Source organism: Lissotriton helveticus, chromosome 4_1 (genome assembly GCF_964261635.1).
Source record: "Lissotriton helveticus chromosome 4_1, aLisHel1.1, whole genome shotgun sequence".
Taxonomy (NCBI): Eukaryota; Metazoa; Chordata; class Amphibia; order Caudata; family Salamandridae; genus Lissotriton; species Lissotriton helveticus.
Window position 1 is genome coordinate 786,305,612 of NC_136063.1, and position 24,281 is coordinate 786,329,892.

Genomic DNA, 24,281 nt, shown 5'->3' on the forward strand with positions numbered 1-24,281 from the left:
AAAGAGGCGCTTCTACAGAGCACAGCTTCCAACTCCTCCAGGTATTTCTGGAGAATGGGTTGTTCAGAGATGTAGGAGCTAGCCGTTGATGGTGCTATTGGTTCAGAGTGGGTTTTTGTAATCGTCAGTGTTGTTGAAGAGGAGGCTTTTGGTGTTTAGGATGCCATAGATGCAGAAGTGGGCTTCTGTGCATTGATGAAGAGATTGCTTTTGGAGCCGTTTCCGTTGAAGTCTTTGATGGTGGAGACTAGTTGGCTCAGATCTTGGCTCTGGCTTTGGCTGGGCCTTCGAGCCTGGAGAAGGGAGCATCGTAAATTCCAATGGGTTGTGCCAGTGTCGACCACGGCCCAGACCAACAGGCTGTTTAAAAATCTCTAGGCTCAATGCCCAACACCTGCCTCTGGGGGAAGACACGCGACCATAGTACCTTCACTAACAAGGAGGTGACAGCCCCTGCCGGGACCCACAAGCGACTACTAAAATTACCTTCAACAGACGTTTGCACCTCATGGGCTCATGTGAGAACTTCTGTAGAACCGGTCTGGTGGCCTAAACTTTTCCACAGTGGATGCACTGGTAAACACCCTGAAAAGGTGTAGAACCACAGGCCAGAACACGTCAACTACAAATCTCCAAAGGCTCCATAAGTTGAGGCAAGTCTGGCTTGTGGTGTTGTAGTGCTCAGGCAAGAGGCATTACTGACCAGGCAATTTTGACGATTAGGGCTTGGAGATAAGGGTCGGAAGGCACTGGAAGGGAGCGGAGGCCCTGCCAGAGGGCAACAAATGGGAGCGCAGGATTCGAGGATTGTAGAGCGACAATGAAGAGTGGGTAAAGATCTATGAAGATTGTTCCAGGCCAACGGGAATGAACAGGTCAAAAAGGCCCGGCGGGGGCACGATCAGGCTCCAAAGCCTTATCTGTACATGTCAGAACCAGATGGTATAAAAAAAAATTTTTTACCAATGGAGCCGATGCACATTTGCATTGCCAACTAAGGGAGGAGTCACTATACCTTATGACTGGAGAGACTTCTTCAAAGAAAAACAAGTTGCGTACATCCGAGTCCAACATTAGATGGCAATAGTATGCACAGCATGTGCATTAATAGTCACACATGCTATGAACACAAATGTTTTGAAAATTGTAAGTATACTCGTATGACTCAGCAATGTTCTCTTTTCATGGTCATTCGGGTCCATGATAGGCTACATGTAAGGTTAAGCCATCAAAATACTAACGTGCAACTAAAACACAGGAAGAAAAATAAACATTAAAAAGACTTAAGTGCTTTCATGTTATGTTTATTGTTTACTTTTGTATCAGTCGCTTTGAAAACAAAATCCACACTTATACACACACCGAGAGAATGTCACAGGCATGACTGATGTTTCTTGTTCAAGGTCTGGTATGCTTTGTCTTTAAGTACCAACATCCTATCGCGGTGTGATAAGAAATAACAATGGGCATCAACATTTTGTTTACTTGGGAGTGAAAACACAAAATGGGGGCTGGGGAGGAAATGAAAAAAATAAAATGCATTTCAACCACTAATTCTTATTGCATAGTACAACAGCACTGGCTCCAATTGGTAACAAATGTAAAGTGATTGGTGGCTAAACTTTATTTTTGTCTTGTTTACCTATTTTTGTATTTTCATGACAGCAAAACAATTTGAGAGCTGCAATGTTGCTTAAGAATGTCTCAACTGTTCTTGACCAAAACAGACACTTTGTGTTTACATTCTCAGAAGACTATAATGCTGCATTTCAATTCCAATTATTTGTCCAAAGCAGTCTTTGGTTTTTAGTATTTTTGCCTTATGGTATTTAGATTCTACAGTATGACAAGACTGTTTAGCTACAATCATACTGTGCAATATTCAAAAACCTTTTGGTAGCATAATTAAGAGCCAACCAATACAAGTTTAGTAAAGAAACTGTGTTCCATGTGAATTGGAAAAATATTTTGCAATAAAAAGCAGTTCCATATTTTTTTCTCATAAAAAACTGCATTCCTTTCAGTTTTATGACAATAATTATCAAGCAATTTGGTTTGTCAAATAACATTCTTCTTCGTTCTATACACCCTGCAGTGATGATGCCATAAAATCCATTAGATTAGGAAGCTGGCCGGTAATAATGGTCTCCAAAGTAATTTAAGAATTACTCTGGAGCACAGTACGGCAGCAATGGTGCCCATTCTCAACACCATACTTTGTTAAAATCCCACAAGCGGGAAACACAAACAACTCTGAAAACACCGAAGTACTGTTGCACATCTAGTGTGTTTCCATGGTTTTGTTTTTTGATTGCCATTCAAATTTTACTGCAATTTCCATTGGTTATTGGCAGTTGACATTAACCACTGCACGAACACCTTCAGAAGCAGCAAACTTGTGTTTCTCTTACTGAAAGGACATCCCTTTTGTTCTCTGTATGTTAATCATCAAATATTCTTGGTGGTCCATCATCATCAGTAATGAACGAAGAACCCTTTTTTCCATGCCTCTGCACATGATCTTCATTGCATTTCTCCAACCTTTCAATCTAGAGCAGGTAAAGGAAAATAATTAGCAAAGAAACGAACACCCTAAAACTCAAAAATCAAGTTAAAGCTGAAGCACTAATTATCAAAGGCAGAAAGATGAAAGGAAAAGTTACTTACTTGCAATCCAAATTCTCAAGCGTAGGAATATTTAGTGAAATCATGAACAGTGAATATCTCTGAATGCAACAGAATCGCAGGACACATCCCCAAGAAAAATAGGCATGCACATATGCTAATTTAATGATACTTTTAGATTTTTTCTTCTTTTATAAGAGTTAAGTAAATTACATTTTCAACGTGAAAGTGCAGACTCCAGATTTTACATAATATATGGATGGGACTGGGCATATGCGCATTAAATCTTTACTCCGGGACGTCATTGTGCCTTCAAGACACCAAGTTTACTACTATTGCACCAAGTACAGTTTCAGCAGATTGTGAAGCTTGTACCAGAAATTTGGGCTAACTCGGAAGGTAGTCCAGCAATACGACATAACATGTATTTGTAAAGAAAAGATTGTAATTGCTACCTGGCCTCGATGGTACTCACTTTAACTACCATGGAAGGATGAAAGGCTGAGTGTACCCATCGTGATTCAAACATCTGATCAAGGGGGGGGTCAACTAGAGATTTCTAAAATGGATGTATTAGTACACTGACACCAGGCCTATCAATGTTCTTCCACCAACTATGTCGGGACGGAAGCAGCATTGAACATCAATTTTGTAGAGATCCTGAGAAAGAGCTAGGATTTGAATAGTTTTCATTATTCATCATGGGGAGTTCACGGATATTCATGAACAGTCCACAGAGCAGCACGCTCACTCCTTCTCTCTAAGACAGTGCCAAAATACTAGAGGTAGAAGTCACAGTTGGTAGAAGTCACAGTTGGCTGTCTGGTGACAGGTCTATAGAGCTACATAAACATTTTGCAGAGAGGTCTAGAGAGCTACATAAACATTTTGCAGAGATGGTTGTCCCTCTTGGGTGTCTCTCGTCAAGTCAGACTAGAGAAGAAGTGCTTTGCAAAAAGGTGTAAACTCATTCAGTTAGCTGCTCTGCAAAGTTCTGCACTTGAAACATTTAGGAGTTTTATAGTGGGAGTTGTGTACCTTTGTGATTACACCTAAGCACAATATGAAGCAAACATAACACAGAAGCCCTGGTGGGAGAACACACATCCTTTCAGGTATGGAGGGACCCCCAAGCTGATGTTCTTCAGTCAAAGGTCCTTTGTCATACATCATTAATGCAAGAATGAGAGTTTTATATAGGGTTATGGTGGCTGGTTTACTATTGGTTGAATGAGCAAGCCCTTTGTCTTCCCAGGAGAGATCTGTTCATTCCCGGTAGATAAAGAATTACTGCAGACAATCTACCAAGCCGTGGCTTGATACTCGCAAAAAAGGTTACATGCAAAAACGGCTTTTGTTTTGCCTACAAGGTACCTTAGAGCTCTTTTTGCATTTAAGGTGTCCATTGATTTTTCCGTCAATATAGACTTAGGAAAAAATAATTTGAAATGCCTAGACAGGAAGGGTTGCGTGGGTTCTTGGTGTTAGCTTACTCCTTTGCAACATTGTCTATTTGTTCAAATAGAAATCCATAGTTCACTAAACCTGCCTGCAGAAGAAAGACAATAGGAAAGCAGACTTCCTGCATGGTCTGAAAGGAAAGGATAATTAGCACTATATCAATTTCCCAAAGAGTGGCAGGTATCCTAATTACTGATGCAGTTCCACAGAAACATTAGAGAAAAACATGCCAGAAAGTATTTTCCTATAAACTGCAAGAAATACCATGTGTACTTTTAGAGATTTAAACTGTAAACCAAGCTTTTCTAGTTGTAAGAGAAAATGAAATGTCTTCTTAGCACTTCACTGTATCAATGTTCCTGATAAACCATATGGAGAACTTACACGATAGTTCAGAAGGCCTTCGCTTCTTTCCATCATGGGAGGCTAAACGGTCTATACTGCAATAATTCAGTATCCAGGCCTCTAATTTAAACAACCAAGAGATAGCGTATTCTCGGCAGAAGATCCAGCCAGGGCAACAGGCTCCTGAGTGGTGCTTTCACCAGGTGAACATCAGCGTCTATCACTTCTTCGCTTACTTTGTTCTGACTTGCCTAAGATGGCCACCGCACACGAGGCTTCTGGCAAACCCTGTTCCCCGCTGATGACAGGTGAGACCTCTGGACAACAGGCCATTTATGCAGGAAGCTGATATCTTGCCTTTGTCCAGAGGGCTATGTTGTATGATTTATCATGCTGCCTGACCCCAAGATGGCCGCCAACCTCGAAGTTTCAACTTCTGCATATAAAATGGTGTTTTTTCTCCTTTGTCTCTCCCTCCTACCCTTTTACCTTACCCTTCTACACTCCATTTATCTAGTCTTCTTTGCTCTTTAAATGTTTTCTTGCAACAGATGTAACTTCGTAACAATGTGGAACCGCATGTAAAGCGTTCTGATACCTCCGGGTCTAGCCAGCACTATATAAAACCTAATAACTAAATATCACCAAACCAAATAAAGGGTTAGGTGGAAAGGCACAGAGAAATGTCATTGACCAGCTGATCATAAGCATATTTCTTGGGTCTGGGGCTTAAGTACGTCAAGACATTTGGAGCAATGCCACTGCAGACTCCTCTCCCTCCACAAGAAGGAAAGGGATTTCCCTCTGATAATCAGCAGCCACCACAGCCTTTGCGCACACTCTAGAGTATTGGCATCAATGATCTTTAGAAATGACAGAGTAGGCTAGCTTCCTGGTGACCATACATGAGTAGCAATCTATACGAGTAAAGGTGGTACATTTTGGCTTCGTAAATGGAATTAATATTTGGTACTTGCAGGATTTTTTTTTTTTTTTTTTTTTTTTTTTTTTAACTTGAAACAGTGCCCCGACCATTTTTGCCACTTACACACTAGGACAGAGGGTCAAGGAGAGATCCTTGAATACAATATTGTGAGTCAGCAGGAGAAATGGTTGACAGTTCAGTCTACTTAGGTAGAGTAAGTTCCTGAGGAAACAGTTACTCTGAACAATGTTGATCATATTACATAGGACCATTTCGTTGATAGAGGTACTATGCTCCTACACCGGAGTGTGAAGGGAAGGACGCATCAGAAATCACAGTTGTAAAATAATCTGTCTTTTGTATAATAAGTAGATCTATCTTTTTCATGCATAGTATGGAATTCTGAGATAAAAGCATTTCCTCAGATTGGATTCAATACCTAAACGTTTTCTAGTTACCAATGAACATTTTCTAGGTATAATGTAGATTAATTAAGGAAGAGAAACCAAACACAGCATTCACCCTTATTGGAAGTAGCACCACTGACCTGTTAAAAGGATTCCACATGGCTGAATTATCCTGGTGTTGGCATTTATTTATTTTGAAAGTTTTATATAGCGCGGACAAGATCTTTGCAGATATCAGAGCTCTTTACACAGAAGGGGTACATGAGGGAGCATAGTCAAAAACAAGTCAGAGGAGCGTACAGTACAAATAAGTAAAGGCAAAGCCAGTCATGTAAATCAGTAAATCAATAATACAAGTATTACAAATATGCAACAGGGTCAAACAAGTAATACAGATCGGTGCCTATTCTTAAGGAGACCTAATTAACAGTTCAGGTGTATTTTGCCATGAGGATAGCTTTTACTTCTTTCTTAAAGAGTGTAGTGGACGAGATGAGCTTGCCAAGCATTACAGTAACACCCTCTCACAACTGTACATGGGCCACATAATACAAAATTTGTAAGGATTTACAGACCATTCCTTAAGTAACACTGTGTTGTTCCAGCCTCTGTCAATCATTCACCACCAATAAAATGTAACCACTTTCGCGGTCAATGTTGCACTATATTAAAGGTCAACATCGCTTTTCAGATTTGTTCAACATGTTTGGGATAGTTGGCACACTTTTGCAGAACCTTTGCAAAGCTAATGAAAATACCCCCTTTATGTTTTTTTTTGGTTAGTTTACAGGGGGCTTAGAGCCCGCCCATTGCTTAGCATTAGCTGTCTTCATCTACACTTATTTCCTTGCTTCTCCGTGTTAGCAAGTGCAGACATCGCTTCCTCTTCATGCGTTTGTTCTTCCCTGAGCTTGGCCCAAGTACTTTCCTTTTTTCAAATGTGTGTCCTTTCACTACTTGCACTTTTGCATTTACTTTTTGTTGCATGTCGTTGTTGCTTGGCTTGCTGTCCTTACATGCCCCATCGCTATGTGACCTGACCCCGGCAACTCCTCTATGGCTCCGTGATGTGTTGCATTGCCTGTACCTCCCAACCTCTCCTGCGGCTTGCCAAGCATTACAGTAACACACACAAGTCGAGGCTTGCATTTGGTACTAGAGTACTGCATAACCTCCGTTATTCCCAATAAAATGTTATGACTGTCCTCACGGTCCAAGGACAGCACTTCGGGTAAGGCGAATAAATATTAAACACGCTCTCCATAGTTGAGTAGGCTTCTGCCTCCACTGAATTTAGTGTGGTTCTTAGAAAGGTCTGGAATAGCTGCAGCTTTCAGTGCCATTTCGTCACACTGATTGTGAAGTTCATGCAGTGCAGTAACAGATTTTACAATAAACCCGAGTCATTTGAAGTGACCTGGGGAATAGGAACAAATAGATACTCATCCTTGAAATTCAATATCAGCAGGAAGTTCCCTGATGAACATGTTACTTGGCGCCAGTAACAATCTTTCTGGTGGATAATCCACCTAACCGCACATTCCTCACCATTTGAATATCCCCAAGCGCCAGCGTGAATGCAGAGATTTTTTTCAGAACATTGTTCCTGTGTGCTTGCAAATAGTCATGTAACTTCGTGTCAGCTTCACCCCAGTCCTGGAAGTGACACCGGAGCCGCATATAACTGCCAACACCTGTGCGCGGACGTCAGTGTTTTTTTTCTTGCCTTAGACCACAGCTCAATAACTGATGAGATAAAACAGTGTGCAGATCTCTAGCTTGAGAAAAAGTATGAAAAAGGAGGACACCAAACCACAGACAAGGCAGGTGGGAGGGCAGTGACGAATTTGCGGTTAGCTAGAGTATCCACCAGAAAGAGCATTACCAAAATTAAGTAACTTAATTCTGATGGACACTTCAAACCACAGAATCCTTACATTTTAAGTAGATACTAAAGCAGTACCTTCCACAGAGGTCAGTTTGTGGAACGGTTCAGACCAAAAAGTCCTGCAGGGGTGAAAGGGCTATATGACCATCCCTGACGGACTGGACTGTCCAGGCAATAATGCTTTGTGAACATGTGCACTGATACTCAGGTAGCTGTTCGACAGATATCCAAGAAAGGTACTCTATGCACCAGCACAGAGGTGGAAGCCTTGGCTCTGGTAGAATGAGCCCTCGGGGCTTCTGGAGGCAGCTGCTTAGCCAAGTAACAGATTTTAATACAGAGGTCTATCCATCGAGATGGTCCGCCTCTACATCGCTTTGCTTTTTACTCCACCAGAGAACACCACAAAGAGCCGATTGTCTCCCCAATGGTCCTTGGTTCAATCGATCTAAATGGTCAATGTTCTTTAGGGGTCCAAATGAGGAAGTCTCTACTCTTTCAAGGAGGAGGTGGAGCAAAGAATGTCAGAGGTTGACTGGGCTGACAACCTTTAACAGTGCCCACTGCAAGTCCTTGTAGGGCCATGGAAGACACAAGCAAAACATCCAACAGTTTTGCCAGTAATGAGTCCAGATTGTGGGAATCACATGAGGTCAAAAACCTATCCTTGTGCCCAGAGTAGACAGCTTTAACAGATGAGTACCTGGCTGCCAAAATGACATCATGAGGAGGGTCGAAAGCTGTCAACTGCTGCCACTCAATCTCCACACATGAAGGTGTGGTTGCGTGGCTTGGGTGCAAGACCCTGCCCCACTGATCATCTTCAGACCTCTAGGCAGGAGAGGCAGAAAGACTTGCAGAAAGACTTACTGAAGTCCAGAGCTCTGCTTCATCTGGAATGTGACTCCAAGGGAGAGTCCTATTGGGAACTCCAGCACGCACAAATGTTGACATTGCAGGTTCTCAGAAATGGTGATGAGATAGAGCCATGATTTCCGCATTGCTGGGAGATACTGTTGGCCGCCTCGGGAAGCAACTGCCATTTGTGATCCGCTATGAGTCGCTGGCTGAGTTTATCCGGCATGGCGTTCAAGATGCCAGCAGGTGGTTCATGATGAGGGAAATGCCAGAGCACAGACTCCTGGCACAGTACTCAGAACTCCGCCCTGCTTCTTGCAATACCACATGGCAGTGGTGTCTGTGAGCGCCGGACTAGCCTCCCTTTCGATGGTTGGAAGGAAGGCTTTTAACACAGACTCCAACACGTTGATGTGAAACAGAGTCTCTGCTGGAGCCCGGGTTCCTCTGATCACCCCAAACCAGAAATGATGCATCTGTCACCACTGTCAGTCCTGGGTGAGGTAGGGAGAGTGGTCTGCCACTGGTGCAATTGCGGTTGAGCAGCTACTACTGTAAGCCATCTGCAGTCTCCTACAACACCTGTATAGCATTTGATAGGTTCCCTTGGTGCGGAGCTCACTGAGACGTGAGATCCCACTGCAGACCTACATCTACCATCTAGCTACAAGCAGATGGCCAGGTCTCAGAGTGACTCACGGAGATCCAAGTCAGAGGTTGAAACATCAGTATCAAAGTCTGAATGCCCTAGACTTTTTGACCTGGAGAGAAGGCTCAGACCTGCACCGTTTCCAGAATGGCTCTGATGAACAGGAGCCTCGACAAAGGAGTCAGATGTGACTTTTGCAAATTGATCAAGAACCCAAAAGAAGTTAGGAGGTTCACAGTCATCTGGAGGTTGGTCTATGACAGATTGTGTTGAGCCCACCATCAACAGCCAGTCGTCATAGTAGGGAAAGACTGGTATATCAACCTCTGAAGATGTGCTGCAACCACCACCATCACTTTAGTAGACACTGTGGGGCACTGATGAAGCTTAAGGGTGGGGTGGGGTGTGGGGGGGTGCACAGAACACTAAAAATGCTCTTGGTCCACCTGGACCTGCAATGTTGAACAGATGGCGCTGAACAGATAGTGCTGAATAGAAAGTCTTCCACCTCTCCTGAAAACAAACAGCTCAGATATTGATAATTTACTCAGTTTACCCATTTTTTAAATAACATTAATCTGCAGGGATAGCTGGATTACAATTTTAGCATTACTAAGGCAGGCTTACCTCCACAAGGAAGTCAACTTCGTTATCAGCTGCAATATTCAAACCAGAGACAGCATTGAAAAGCTCCCGATCACTAAGAACATCTGGAACACCACCTTTCTGGAAAAACTGTTACAAAAAAAAAAAGCATTAACACTTGCATTTCATTTTTATAAGAAAATATGTAGAAGCCAATAGAGAAATAATTCAGAAAAAAGTATCTCCTATATAACATTTTGGCAATTAGGAAAACTTGTGAAAAGCTTTCCAAATTGAAAAAAGAAAAAAAGTTCAATGCTGAGGCAGGAGCATAAATTATAGAACTGTGCCCCCGCACCACCCCCACCCCAAATAGACTGTATAACATGGCTATCATAGTTCTTCTCAATACTACTAAAAGGTGCCTGTAGATCAAGGGAAGCCCCTTGTTTATGCTGGATTATTTCTGTGATGCACTACTAATGCTGTGCCACTTCCCCTGGGCTGAAAATAAATCATAATGTATGTGCCCTTTTTCAAAGTGTGTGTGTATATATATATATATATATATATATATATATATATATATCTATATATCTATCAAGTCCAAAACCTCCTCTCTCACAGGAAGAAAGAGCCACATAGGACCAACTCGGTTTTATTCAGCTTTCAGGGCATGACGCGTTTCGTCGGAAGACTTTTTCAAATGCCTAAAATTACGAATGCTGACCAATGTCCACTTAAAACCAGCTTGGCTTACTGTGATTGGTTGTAGTCATCTGGTAGGCACAAGGGAGCATCTCTGAACTCGGTACTCCGAGTTTCACGTAGGCAGTCACTCAGCGTCTGTACTCTCCCAAGTGGGCGGTGTCTGCCTCCTGCTCCCTTCGCACCTGGATGTTGCTTGTGGCAAAACCTGCTGGCCTGACCTTACAACCCCCCCGCCCACTGCAGCTTGGTCGTCGGAGCATCATAACAGTGCATGGTGTCCCCTCGTGAAGTCACGGACCAGTTTGTTGGTAAGTACCGGTTGCAGCGAGCGGTGGTTCAGCGGTTCCCCAGTTCATGAGAATAATCCAAAACGAGCACTTGCCACTGTTTACCGCTGAACAACTTGTGGGGAGGGGGCTCCAAGTGCGCTGTGGCCCCGCACTTAAACATCAAGTCCAAAACCTCCTCTCTCACAGGAAGAAAGAGCCACACAGGTACATATATAACACACACACACACATTTATATATTAGGTCTACATATGCTAGCAATTTGAACTCTCAATGCCTCATGCAGCCCAGCACCCATACAGAAGTTGCTCATCTATATTACAGGTTCTTCTACATGGATAACAGTATTTGCACACGGAATGGTCTCTTTACAGCAAATTGAGTGGATTCTAGAAAGCTTTCAACGGTTTATACTGTTAACTCAACAGAGCAGTAAAATGAAATTTAAACAAAGATTGAGACAGACAACTATCTGGAGCAGGCAAACCTGCAAGGTTTGACAAAAGAACATTAAGAAACTTTACCTAGGGAGAAATTTATGTTAGATATAGGAGAAATGAAAACGGGCAAAACGCCAGCCACAAATGGGCACCGTACTGAATTTTATCAACACAGCAGGAGTATACTGGGGGACAGGTTGCTAGAAGCACATACGGGGGCACAGTGAGAGAGCCAACGATCCTAGAAGTACCCACACTGGATAGGCATCCTGTGGACTGCAGCTCATACCATTCTAGGTCTACGCTCAACATGGACCTGAAACTCCAGAGTGAAGTCTTTGTAAATTGACTGCTGAGAGTAATTAGTACGTTGATTAGAACGGGCTAATCAGGATTTATTCCTCAAAGAAAGACTGCTTAGCTGGAGATGACTGGAACAATTAAAAAGCTTTCAGAGACTGTTGAAGGGAGGTTTGTGGTGGCAATGCTCAATATAGAGAAGGCCCTAAATAGAGCTGGGTGGGATGTTCTGCTTGCAGCACTGCACTGTTATAAATTTGCACCCTAATATGGCATTGATAAAGATACTTTATAAATTGCCTGTTGGACTGGGTGGACTGTCAGGAAAAAAAAAAGATGATACAAAGGAGAACCAGGCAGGGCTGCCCCCGTCACCAAGGTATCTTATTTGCTCTAGAGGTGGAACCACTAGCAACTATAATTAGACTCCAGATATATGACTGGGGAATACAAGTAGGGAAGGTCATGCATGTGGATAACACATTGGTATAAATGTGGTTCCCTGAGAGAGCTGCTGTGCTTCTGGCAAAATGCCCATTAGAAAAGTTACAGAACTTTGCTGCATCCTTAGGACTGACTACAAACTAGATTAAGTCACAGATGTTCCAGATCGGCGAATTTTGGGAGAGTCTGGGAGAATGGAAAGAAGTCAAACACACGGTTCAGCAGGAAGATTCCCTCACTAAAAAGTATAGTGGCAGATGATGTGCGAGAAAAGTGGGGAAATTGCTAAGCTATGTTGGAAAAAGCATGCTGACCCCAAGACTACAGAAGAGGTTGATCATTCGTAAGAATTGTTGATAAAAATATTGACCTCTCCAGATGTAATGCCATCATAGATTGGGTGAAAACAAAAGAGATCTGGATATCTGTCACTGTACAAAATAGGAGTGAAAACCTGCACTGGTTAGATGGGGGTTGAAGGCCAAAGTAGGGGGGGGTCACTTTGCCTCCCCACTGGGAACCTTACGCTGTAGAAAAACAAAGAAGGGAGTAAAGAGGTGCAATAAGTCGTGGGCCAGCCTCCTCTGCAAGGTATGGGAAAAACAACAAGAGTCCACTCTTAATTACAAAAAAAACAGTGCCATCCTTACAAAAAGTAACTAAACCCAGGAGAAATACTACATTTCTGACATGGGAGAGACTACATGTGTTCTAAAATGACTCACCCACCAAAAGGTCCCTTGGTGGCATGCTTCATCAGGTTCTTCCCGCCCCACTGTGGGACGGGCGTGCTACGACCTACAGAGACTTAGGAGCACTTTTTAGTGAAGTGACTTTATGTGTTTGATGTGAGTGGAAGAGTCAGGATATGGGAGTTAAAAAAAAAAAAAAAAAAAAAAAAAAAGATCTGGCTGCGTGGAAAACTAAACTTTAATACTCCCTAGAGCTGGTATTAATAAAAAATGGGGAACTAGAGGAAAAGTGCAGTAATGGGCAGTTTCCTCGGTGGGCTTACAGGTTTCGAAGCCTACCCCTAAGCTGCTCTATGGAAATTCGGAAAGGTGTGGAGAACTTACTATGGACTTGGCTGGGAAGGGCACTTGTTATCCAGCATTAGCCCTATCCTCGGGCAATCAAATGAAAGCACTGATGAAGAGGGGGGGAGCTGCAAGTATGGAGAGAGCGGGAGTTGGCTAGTTGAATTAACTGGGTTCGAGTCTCGGTAATGACACTAAACATCCTGTGATTCTAGGCAAACCACTTAATCTCCCTGATCCTAACAAAAATGAATGTGTGTCCTCATGTAACTTAACTGGCGCTAAAGCTCTCCGATACCCGATTCGGGTCAAGTTCGCGCTATATAAAACACTGCAAAAAATAAATAAAAAAATAGGATACACATTTCAAACTAAAAACAAACCCTCAACTCAGTAAGTGTTTTGGTGAGGATGAAATCTAACTTTTACATAGGCACTACAATGTTGTTTACACAGATAGCAGGTATAGAATTTCTGTAACTGACAACAGGGATCATCTTACCTGCGAGACATTCCTGCAGTCCCTGAAGAGAAATTGCAATCCATAAGGATGGGTGGGCTCAACAGACTGACTCACATCAATGAGCCACACCTACAAAAGAATTATAGTTTCAGCACTCCCAATGAGAATTCAGAAAACGTTTTTTGTTATCATGGTAAACTTTAACAGTGAAGTGCTCACCTTCCCAGCATGCCACAGCATATTGTATTCACTCAAATCAGCATGGACCAGATTGCACTCATTGTACATTTGCTGCATCATCTGCAAAGGGGTGTGAAGTGGAAATAAGAGGGGAAAATACATTAAACTAAATTACCATTGTCACTGGCAACTAACCCATTTTTACATCGAGAGCATGGGAAACCAGCTGCAACAAATTAGAAAGGAACAGGATAAGCAAAAGCATTTCTTTGACCCGGGTAATGTCAATACTACATGGAGTCGTTTATGGAGAAATTCATTGTAGGACTTGCATACTATACGATCAGACATCATTTGACCACATACAAGTAACATATCTAGCCTTAATGTTTGTTGCTTTATCTACCACCCTTAAATTTCGGGCCACAGATTTCAAAATGGGCAGAGTCAACACGACTTTTCATCGAAGAGTAGCCATTCCAAGTTAGTAATAACAGAATATAAAGCGTTGGGCAAGGCACTATACAAGAACTGATCATGATCCTACTGGAGCATAAGGCAATGAAGACACATTCACTGGATGCAAAGCCTTGTGGATTTTTTGAAAACGGCAGAACCACTTTACACAAGAACGCAACACAATTAAACACACGTCTCAAAATGAGATTCAGTGTATGCTTTAAATCTCAGCTAAGGAGACCAATTTATCATTTTATGAATACATGCATACCCCACAACATGTGTAAATTGCTAAGACCTCGATAAGCTCCTACTCACAAAACATCAAAAAAACGGATTTAAATGTAATAATGTATTTACTCTTGCCACTTCATTAAACCCTATTTTAAAAAGAGTAAGTAGCATGATGGCCATTCCATAAGTCGACTAACGAAATCAATTCTAGATAGAGGGACACGATTATATTAATCGACAATCCAGGTCTATCATAGGAGGTTAACAAAGGAGTGATACGGGAAACTTACGTAAAGAACCTGATAGTAAGCTTGTTTCATGTCTTCTCCGTTCAGTTTAACCTCCTTGAGTTTGGGAGCTGGGACCTGATCCTGGCCGATGAAAGACATCACCAGAACATGTTTCTTGAGCATCACTACTTCAGGACAAGGGATTCCAGCTTTCTGCATTCTGCAAAAAGGTGCATATTAACTCTAAACAAATACATCAAATTAAGGGAATTGCAGCAACATCCATAGTTACAGTATACCAGCATTCATTCAGAACACCAGCATTCATTCAGAACACGTTCAATATGGCAACTTTTCACAAACATCCCCCCTCCAACCAGAATATTCTTATATAGTATTGTCATTCTTTTCTAATTAGATGACATTTATTGAACTCTTTAGTTTATCTTAGTTATGAAATTGCACCTGAATGTTTGCCACACTACTTACTTTACAATATAGGGAATTTGAAGTCCTGCATCTATTTTCATATATATTAACTGGTTTGCAGAGTAAACTTCCCTAACTTACACCTATTTAAAACAACCTAGAATACACTTGCAAAACATTAAGTAACCCCTAATTTAAAATAATAAATCTAAAATGCCAGCATAGGATGTACTTCACTCCAATGACCCTCAGCAAAATATATCTAGAAATGTATTTCGGGTGTCCCAAAGACACCGCTGAGAAAACACAATTTATACATACATATGGACATGCCCGGTGGTTTCTAACTTGGTGGTCATCTTGTGGTCATGCATAATAAATAAGCAGTATAGTCTCACTAGAACTTAAACAATGCATACTAGGCTTAAACCAGAACCTAAAGGGTAAGCAAATGTGACAGAGGTATGTCTCACTAGGACAGATACTAGCAACTAGGCATTTAGCAATACACTGGAAACAAACAGAGGGCCCAAAAAGCATGTTGTGGTTGAAGGACATACTGGAATGGCAACAGTTCTATTGAGCACCGGCTTAAGAGTACCAAAGCCTGTCAGATTACCAACAGTTTTAGAGACTATTTCCAGTCACATAAGCACTGGCAGGTATTGAACAGACAAATCACTGAGGGATGAAAATACTCTGAATGTATTAGTCCATTTCAGAGAACACGACACCAGTGATCTTAAATGTTTTATTCAAGCAAGGACAAGACAAAAAAGAAAACAAGTGAAAACTAATATGGCTTAAAAGTTACCTGTTCAAGTTATGCTTTTCCTTTTCAGCCCACATGCGGATTATTTTACGTGGATTGAGTTTGCTGAAACGCTCTTTGAATCGATAGTCATCCTTAATGTATTTGTCACGGTTCTTGAATTCATTGAGAGTAGTTTTAAACACCTTTATGGCACACTCTGAAGGCACTGCTTTATCATCAATACTGAAAACAAAAATAGACAACATTAAACATCTATTGCAAACCGCTCAGCTGTCAAAGGAAAGCATCCATCCAGACACTCGGGGAGTAATGCTTTCTAGAGAAATTATCAAATCAAATTCCTTTCAATACCACAATTGTATGTTCTATGTAATTGATAGGTCCCTGAACAATAAAGCACCAACACATTGTAGTTAGGAAACCAGCTTCCAATAACCGTCATCCCTCTACATTCACACACGCTGTTCTATTTTCTATAGACACCTTTAATATTTACAGAAGTGGTTTGAATACCGCAAAGATATCATTTTTCCATGTTTTAACTCAAAGTTCAGCATTCTAGACACACAATAGACCGTAGATGTAACTGCTACAAACAACCACAAAAGATGGTAGCTGAGAACACAGAACAGAAAGCACTCACCTTCCCCCATTAGCATGGAAGACCACGGATTCCTTCCCAGTACTAAAGCAGCCATTGATAGACTCCAGGGTGCCCGCATTCACCATTTTGTACAACAGTAACCGTGTCTTGGGATCCACTGCTTGTTCCTAAAAGTAAGCAAATTCCTCTTTTACAAAGTGGAGATGATGGGTAAGAAACATTCATATACATTACCATGCTGATGCATTAAAATTACAACACATGCCTGATGCATGAGTGGCATTTCATTTGCCTGTGTGAGCCTAGGACTACTGGCCATCTACATTCAAAGTAGGGTTTAAACACGTTTTGCAACGGGTATCTCCCATGCTAACATAAACCAAACCTATGCTATAACATGGATTGTAGTTTAGACAGCATATCATGTAATAAGCACTACTATCATACGAAAACACGGACTAGCCAAGGAACACAAACGAATATGTGAAGCCACCACTGCATCAAAGTATATCCACACCAGTGCAGTTGTCCGGCAACCAGCCCCTCGTTCCTCACATAGCACAGCCTGGCACATATACAGCCACCACCCCATGCTGAAGTGCAAAATACTCTACTCAATATCCTGCCCAATTAGGACTCCGATCTGCTTACCTATGCCTTGTGCCACTGGGTTGGGGTGTCTAAACGCTGGTTTGTACACCATATGTAACCCACAGTGGCTCCGGTCCAAACAAAGTGTTTGTTTTGCTTGCTTCCGTAAAGCCTTTTATTGTGGAGGGTCCTTCCTACATAACACGAAAATGCAATAGTAGCCAGGTGTCTGAGGTCAACAATCCTACAAGATACTGTTGCTTATGGACAGAAGCCTAACGCTACTTACATGGGACTACTCTCCTCTAAACTTAAGTTCCTTTATCTCTTTAAGTTCAAGGTAGACAGATTCAGGAAAGCCTTGAAAAAACTCTGCCCACTGTCACATGTCTTGTACTGTTCCTTTTAGTCTTTTGGGAGAAGGTGTGGACTGTCCCCTCCCTCCTGCGTGCCCTATACCAACCCCAAAAAATACTACTTTTTTTTATTTTTTTAAACACGACATTTTAGGAATTGTTATAAGGAATAAAGTAAGTCACTACACCATTACCTCAACGTTTTCAAATTGACTTTTGGGACCAATCTAAAACAACACTGCTACATATAGTTTTCCAGTATCGCCCAAGAATTCTATTCAACGCAGCATGCACGTTAACACTCCCAAACGTGATCCCAGATATATGGGGCCAGGTCCACTGGTGCATCATACTAGTGCCTGCCAGCCATCCATTAGCTATGAAAGCATCAGAGCAAGTCTTGGACAACCCAGAAGAGAATTTCCACTTTAACACGGATGCCGGTCCTCCCACAAGCACAGATAACTGATGGAAATAGGAGATGGTGGATTGACTAGCAGCTATCACAACTATCCCCTTCTTAAAGTCGTTCTTTAATACTCGGATCTGCAGGTGTTAGACAAAGGAAATCCTCGGTCCTTCTGGTCAGGCCCAATTAAATCGCACAGACTTTCCCGACCTTTAACTCCTGGGCACGTCAAGTTTCTCTAGCTATCCACATGATTTTTTCCCCAGCCTTTCCTTCTGCTCTCAAAGAGTCCCCATGAGGACATGCAAAGTCTTGTGTTTGTAGTGCAAATGTAACACGCACCAACTTAACCACTGTTATGTCCATATTTAGTCCAACCCCCAGCCTGACATCCTTTCCCACTCGCTCTATCCACACAAACACTCGACTGAGAAGTTGATGCACATGCACAGATCAAGGACCTGCAAGACATCACAAAATTATGTACAGTACCTTCAAGTAGTTGTAGAATGTATAACTTGTAGCAGCATGCAGGTCATTTGTAACCCTGAGCTAGCCGTGCTGTTATGCAGGTTTGTGTTGACCTAACCGTGATAGGACTGCACACCGGTCACAGTCTGTGGAGCTACTGTCTAAAGAATGTCTCTTGGCACATTTCATTCTTGATAATGCTTTTATCTGTCCTTTTTGTAGAAAAGGACCCCTTTTGACATGGTTACCACCACTTTTGGCCTGGTATTTGATGCAATTTTGACAGAAGGGGCACTTGGTTCCTACTATCCTCAGTGCCAAATCTCTTTCCCTAAAACTGTACAATTGTTCCCCCAATAGGCCATACCTTTAGCACCCCTGTAAATTCTAGGGCCTGGGTACTAAAAAAAACCGAATGGCTGCAGCATGTATTGTGCCACCCTAAGGGACCCCTCACCTAACTTGGGCAGGCTGCCTCTGCAGGCTGTGTGTCTTGGTGCAGACAAAAGTGAAAACACAACATGGCACACATCCCTGTGTGCCATGCCAACAGACACTGCATTCAGTATAGGTAAGCCACCCCTGCAGCCCTATGGAAGCAGGCACTGCACTACTCTTACTGACATACCTGCAAGAGCAGATATGCCCCTGTGATGTCTAAGGCAATTCTTAGATGTCATAAGTGAACAGTGAAACAATTTTACATACATGTGCTGTACACTATTAAAAAAGGAGTTCATCAGCTACATGATGGATTCACTGAAATCTATGGTGTTTTGTATCAAATGCCTTGTATTAATAAACCCACACTGATTCCAGTGGAGGATTTATTAATACATGCACCCAGAGGGCACCTTAGAAGTGCCCCCTGAAAACCTACCAGCCTTTTGTGTGCTGGCTGACTGGTGTAGACCACCCTGCCACCACCGACATCTCTGAGCACTGATTTGTTGTCACCTCCTCCAAGCAGGGTGGCTCAGTAATCAACATATCAAGGAAGGAGGCTTCAAAGGCCTATGCTAACCATGATAAGTGGTTAAGGCTTCCAAGGAAAGGGGAAACAGCAACCCCCTACCCAGGGCCCATTTGGCAACCAGGGCAGGCAGGAAATTAGATATGCAGGGAGACGTGGGGCACTACCAGGCCAGTCACACCCCTAAAGATGAGCTGCCCGATGTCCCTTTAGGAGAATTCCACCATCTTGGTGATGGCAGAATTAGGAACTCTGGGACAGGGTTATGCCCACTTCCCACAGGAAGTGTTCATATAGGGGGTATAGTGACCTCAAGGGTAAGTAGCCCACTGGCTAACCTCCTCCACTCCCCTAAATGTAGTATTTATGAGGAGCCGCTGGCACCAGGAAAATGGATTCTGACAACCTAAGAAGGACACCGAACAGCCACGAAGAGCAAAAATAGAGGAGCAGCAACCGACTTGGTGCCAACCCTGCTGGCCTGCCTGCTGTCCCCGACAACTGTACCAGACGACTCGCCTGCAGCTGCTCTGCCTCCAGAAACCTGGGAGGACTGCTGACACTTCAATAAGGAACCAGAATCTCCCGTGGCGCAGTAGAGCTACTTCCCTGCAGGCACCCAAAAAGTACCAGGAGGACTACGGACCACGAAAACCAGACACCAGAAAGCACCACTGCTTCCGTGTCCACCAAGTCGGGGTTGAAGTGGGCCAACGGTGCCAACAAGGTCCTGAGACCCACCAGAGATGCAAAGACTGGACTTCATCGCTGCATGCAGTCTCTTTGTGCAGGCTCTCTCTACCACGAGTGCCTCCCGCAGAGAAAACACAACACTTCAAAACACCACTGCATCCAAACCCTACAGGCAGAGGAGAAGTGGACCAAAGGGGCCCCTACGAGGCTGCGCATCGTGAAACCTTCGCCCCCCTATTGGTTCAGCCGGACTGCCCCACCACCCCATGTGCAGCCTCTTAGTCCTAGAACCATTTCCCATTGCAATCAACAGAGCACCTGAAGCAGACAAGCACCTCTGGGTCCCTTGAGGTGACCTGTTGGTGCTGCCTTGGACCTTGCCCCGTATTTACCTTTACTCCAGAAGATTAGTTCTGTAAGTCACTGCTAAGTACCCATATGCAGTATATGCGTTTTCCCCATAGGATAACATTATTGCAAATTGATTGATTGTGTATCATTTATTGACTGTGTGTATGCAACAAATGTCGAACATTTCTCTTTGATAAGCTTAAGGCTGCTCCACCACACTACCACAAAACGGGCACCTTTGGTTTGTTAAAGCAAGCCTGGTCCACTAGTAAGGTATATCTGTGACTCTACACAATACACCTCTTTATGTATATTATATATAGACAAAACAGTTGATGGACAGAATGCAGAACAATGTCATACATTCACCCCAGTACAGAGATCTGGGCCTAAATCCATCGTTTTTTTGCACTCCACACCACCCCAGTTCAGACATGGCCATATGCAAATCAGCCTTGACCCTGTGCCTCATGGGAACAGTCCAGCCCGAACTGCCAGGCCATGTCTTTCCTGGACGGGAATCAAGCATCCGAGGACCGGTTTCTGGCTATCAGCCGTCTTCAGCCAGGATAGCTTGACTCCAGTGGTGTGGAGAGCATGGGACTCACGTCTGAGCATACCCATCCCACTCGGGGTGACAAATGCAAAACAGTTGATGGACAGAATGCAGAACGATGTCATACATTCACCCCAGTACAGAGATCTGGGCCCAAATTATATAAAGAGCCAGCTTCCTACACTTTCCCACTGTCGTCCTCATACACACCATTTTCTCGAACACAACCCCTCATACTACATCATTCACGGTTTCTCATTCCACCCCCTTGCTACTGCTTGTGCCAATATTATCTCCCTGCATAGCCCCTTCTGAAGCTTTTGTTTGGTAGTCTGCGAGGGGGCAGCCTCCACACCAGAACCCATTGTATTTTACCTTGCCTAGTATACATCACCTTGAATGAAGAATGATCCAAGATTAATCTACCCAGATAATTCCCTTTGGCGATTCTCACACCAGTGACTCTGTTGCTTATTTTGGGTCAGTCCAGAGTGCAACACAAAACACACACTAATCATGCATTAAAACAAATATTAATTCTTGCAGTCTGTCACATATAACACACAAAATGGCCATGAACCTACCGCAGTGGAGTGTTCCTTCTTCTCATGGACCTTAGCACTGCGGCGCTGCTCAGAAATGGCATGTTGTTTTAACGCATTGAAAACTTGATTGGACAGCTTTAAATCCATTCCAATACCATCTCCGACCTGAAATTCTGGTGCAAACTAAACAAAGATAACAGTATCATAATAAAGTTGTTGAAAGGATACAAAACAAGAAGAAAAAGGGTATAGTTGAACGGAAAAGGGGTGTCTACATGATACCTTTAAATAATTTCTTATTCCACAGCTAGAATGCTAATTTCACTACGTTTTAGATCACAACAATACTCATCTTTTGCATTATCTGAACACCACCAACTGAACAGTTGGGAATGACAGGTTTAGTTCACCAACATGACCCTCGAACGCTAGCTTAGATTACATGCAACACTGATAAGAACAGCAAAGGTTGCAGAATATATATATATATATATATATATTTTTTTTTTTTTAAAGGTTTATTAAAGAAAAATGGATCCGTTTTCACTTTACTACCTGCTGAACTAAGTACTTTCAACTTTCCTGATAAAATTATAACGGTCATTTCCAGAACCTTACATACCACATACAATAAACAAATAGGATAGCCAAATATGCTTTACAGTTATACAGTTCTCTTGAAGAGCAAAAAAAAAAAAAAAACGAACAGTTCTTACATTTTCCATTCTGGCAGTGTTCTTTCTGCCACACACAACCTCGTCATGTTTAGTAGTGATGTCTTTTCCTTTTCCACTGAAGCCTTTTTTTGGAGTGGTAGTAGGTTTGTCTGCAAATCAAAAAAAAAAATTTGAAAAGTGGGTTTTGCAGCACAGAAGAACAGCAAATTATAAAAACATTGTCACCAAATTTTGAGAAAGTCTCAGTGTAGAGCTCAGAATGCTCTGTGGATAGCAGTAGTTTGGTGGGAGTGCCCTGAACAAATTCTGGGAGATGGTAGTACAAAGTGATCATAATTTCATAAGCGCCTGTGATAACCTGTTAGGTGCTGTGCTTTAAGAGGACAGGATAAAAATAGTAGACTTCTAAACAGATTAACTAGCAGCTGAGATTATGGCACAATCTGATATTAGAAAAGCTAACATGCTGTACATGCTAAAGAGGATCCGCCTCTGCGTCTTTCTTTCTTTTTTTGAGGACTTCCAAGGAACAATCATTAACATCAATGTGGAACTTACCCCCCATTGTGGGTCACTACCGTTGCGGCTCGTGCAAAGCCTGTCCAGCAACCTTACAGACCAAAATCTTTTCTCATGGACAACAACAAGTGACACTTAAGGCGCATACCAATTGTAACTCATCCAATGTAATCTACTGCATAGTCTGCCCCTGTAAGTTAATATACATTGGCCAGACACAACAACGTGCAAAAGTGCGTTTCTTACAACACTGCAGTCGCATAAGATGCAAAGTTGAGGGAGCACCTTTAGTTGACCACTGTAAAAACTTTGATCACCCACCAGAAAGCCTTAAGTGGACCATTCTGGAACAAGTGAGACTGGGCCCTAGGGGTGGGAGCATAGAACCTATCCTCAACGTCAGAGAGATTAAATGGATCCGTTTCTTTGACTCTGTGCGCCTGGGCCTCAATGAATCCGAAAGCAGTTTTGCACAGATGGCCATTTTATAAATCCAGTGTGTCTCTAAGCACCTTAGGTAGCTTCACGCCTTCTTGTGACACTGTTTCCTTAGCCTGGATCGTATGTCAATACATTTCCTAATCATAATATGTGTCTTCTGACCTGTTATATCGATAATATGGACATATGTGTGTGTTAAGATAATGTGCCTTAGACCACCTTGTCAGGTAGGTCCGCACTTGCCAAATATACTATCACCTTGGCTTAGGCCCTTAAATGCATTAACCTTGTCTTGGAAGAAGCGGTCTTTTCTAACCAAAAAAGTTTTTTACTGAATATTATAAATGTAAAAACTTGTTGCTGCCGTTTTAACTACAGTTTTTCCATGCATGTTGATTGTAATATCTCATAAAATATAACATGTCCGTTTCATTTGGCGCCTTGACTACCCTGTGCATGGCATGTCCGCGCTTTACCAAGGCAGACCACTTTGTATAAATCTGAATAGGTCTCTTTGCCAAAATCCCGACGCCTTTTTTAGTAACAACACGTGCGTGATTTACAGCGGAGTCGGTTTGTATTAATCACGGTTTGTAATAAGTCAGGGTTCATGATTGCCCTCTGTGAAATCTTAGCGACTCGGCTTTACAAAAAAAGCCTCATGTTACCATAGTAACGCTAGTCCAGTCTCAGGCGAGGTTAGAAAAGGACCTCGGGTTACCAAGGCAGCACTCCTGATTGCTACCTGACTGAGGAAGACGCTGGCTCGCGCGCTCCCGAAATAATTTCACTTCGGGTAAGTGAAACTTTGACAGCGTCTGTTTAGACGCCTTTCATTGATGCTTCCCCCTGTTCCTTGATTTATCCGCCAGCTAAACCTAATCACTAATTCGGCTCCCATTACTCTTTAGAATTTCTGATGGATTAAACGGACACGTTTGTTGTACTCCTACGGACAACAATCCCGCCGCATTTATGAAGATACAATCACCTTTTTGAATGGGCCAATACTACGGCAGAGGTATGATATCTGCCTTAATGTTTATTTCAATGTATTTACTCTTTGGCCAACATGCCGAACATTTCGAGTGATTGCCGCCTTCACCTTTTTAATTCTTAGAAACAGCTACCTCCACTATTGTATATGGAGAGCGCGAGTAACCGATGGGACATACTGACGCGCTTTTGGACCAATTAATCCCATCACAACTATTTGAACAGCCGAATACCATTTAATACTACGGCTGAGGTAGGACTTTGGGCTTACTGATTTTTCATTGTATTGACGCGTTTGGCAAATACACTTAGTGACTGGCGCCCCTTTATTTATTTTTACCTCCTGGTTCTTAGATACAGCTATT

General features: G+C 42.6%; 1 protein-coding gene across 1 annotated transcript in view; it reads right to left on the reverse strand.

The window, feature by feature from the left end:
* Window positions 1-1,288: 1,288 nt before the first annotated feature.
* RIOK3 (RIO kinase 3) overlaps window positions 1,289-24,281 on the reverse strand; it is a 32,990-nt gene continuing 9,997 nt past the window's right edge. Inside the window, exons 6-14 of the mRNA XM_078687421.1 lie at window positions 22,000-22,109; window positions 21,323-21,466; window positions 16,378-16,505; window positions 15,774-15,956; window positions 14,591-14,750; window positions 13,647-13,727; window positions 13,467-13,556; window positions 9,786-9,893; window positions 1,289-2,549 (exon numbers count right to left, since the gene is read on the reverse strand). Of these exons, the coding sequence (XP_078543547.1) occupies window positions 2,442-2,549; window positions 9,786-9,893; window positions 13,467-13,556; window positions 13,647-13,727; window positions 14,591-14,750; window positions 15,774-15,956; window positions 16,378-16,505; window positions 21,323-21,466; window positions 22,000-22,109 (1,112 nt within the window). The 3' untranslated portion in view covers window positions 1,289-2,441. The remainder of the gene's footprint in view (window positions 2,550-9,785; window positions 9,894-13,466; window positions 13,557-13,646; window positions 13,728-14,590; window positions 14,751-15,773; window positions 15,957-16,377; window positions 16,506-21,322; window positions 21,467-21,999; window positions 22,110-24,281) is intronic.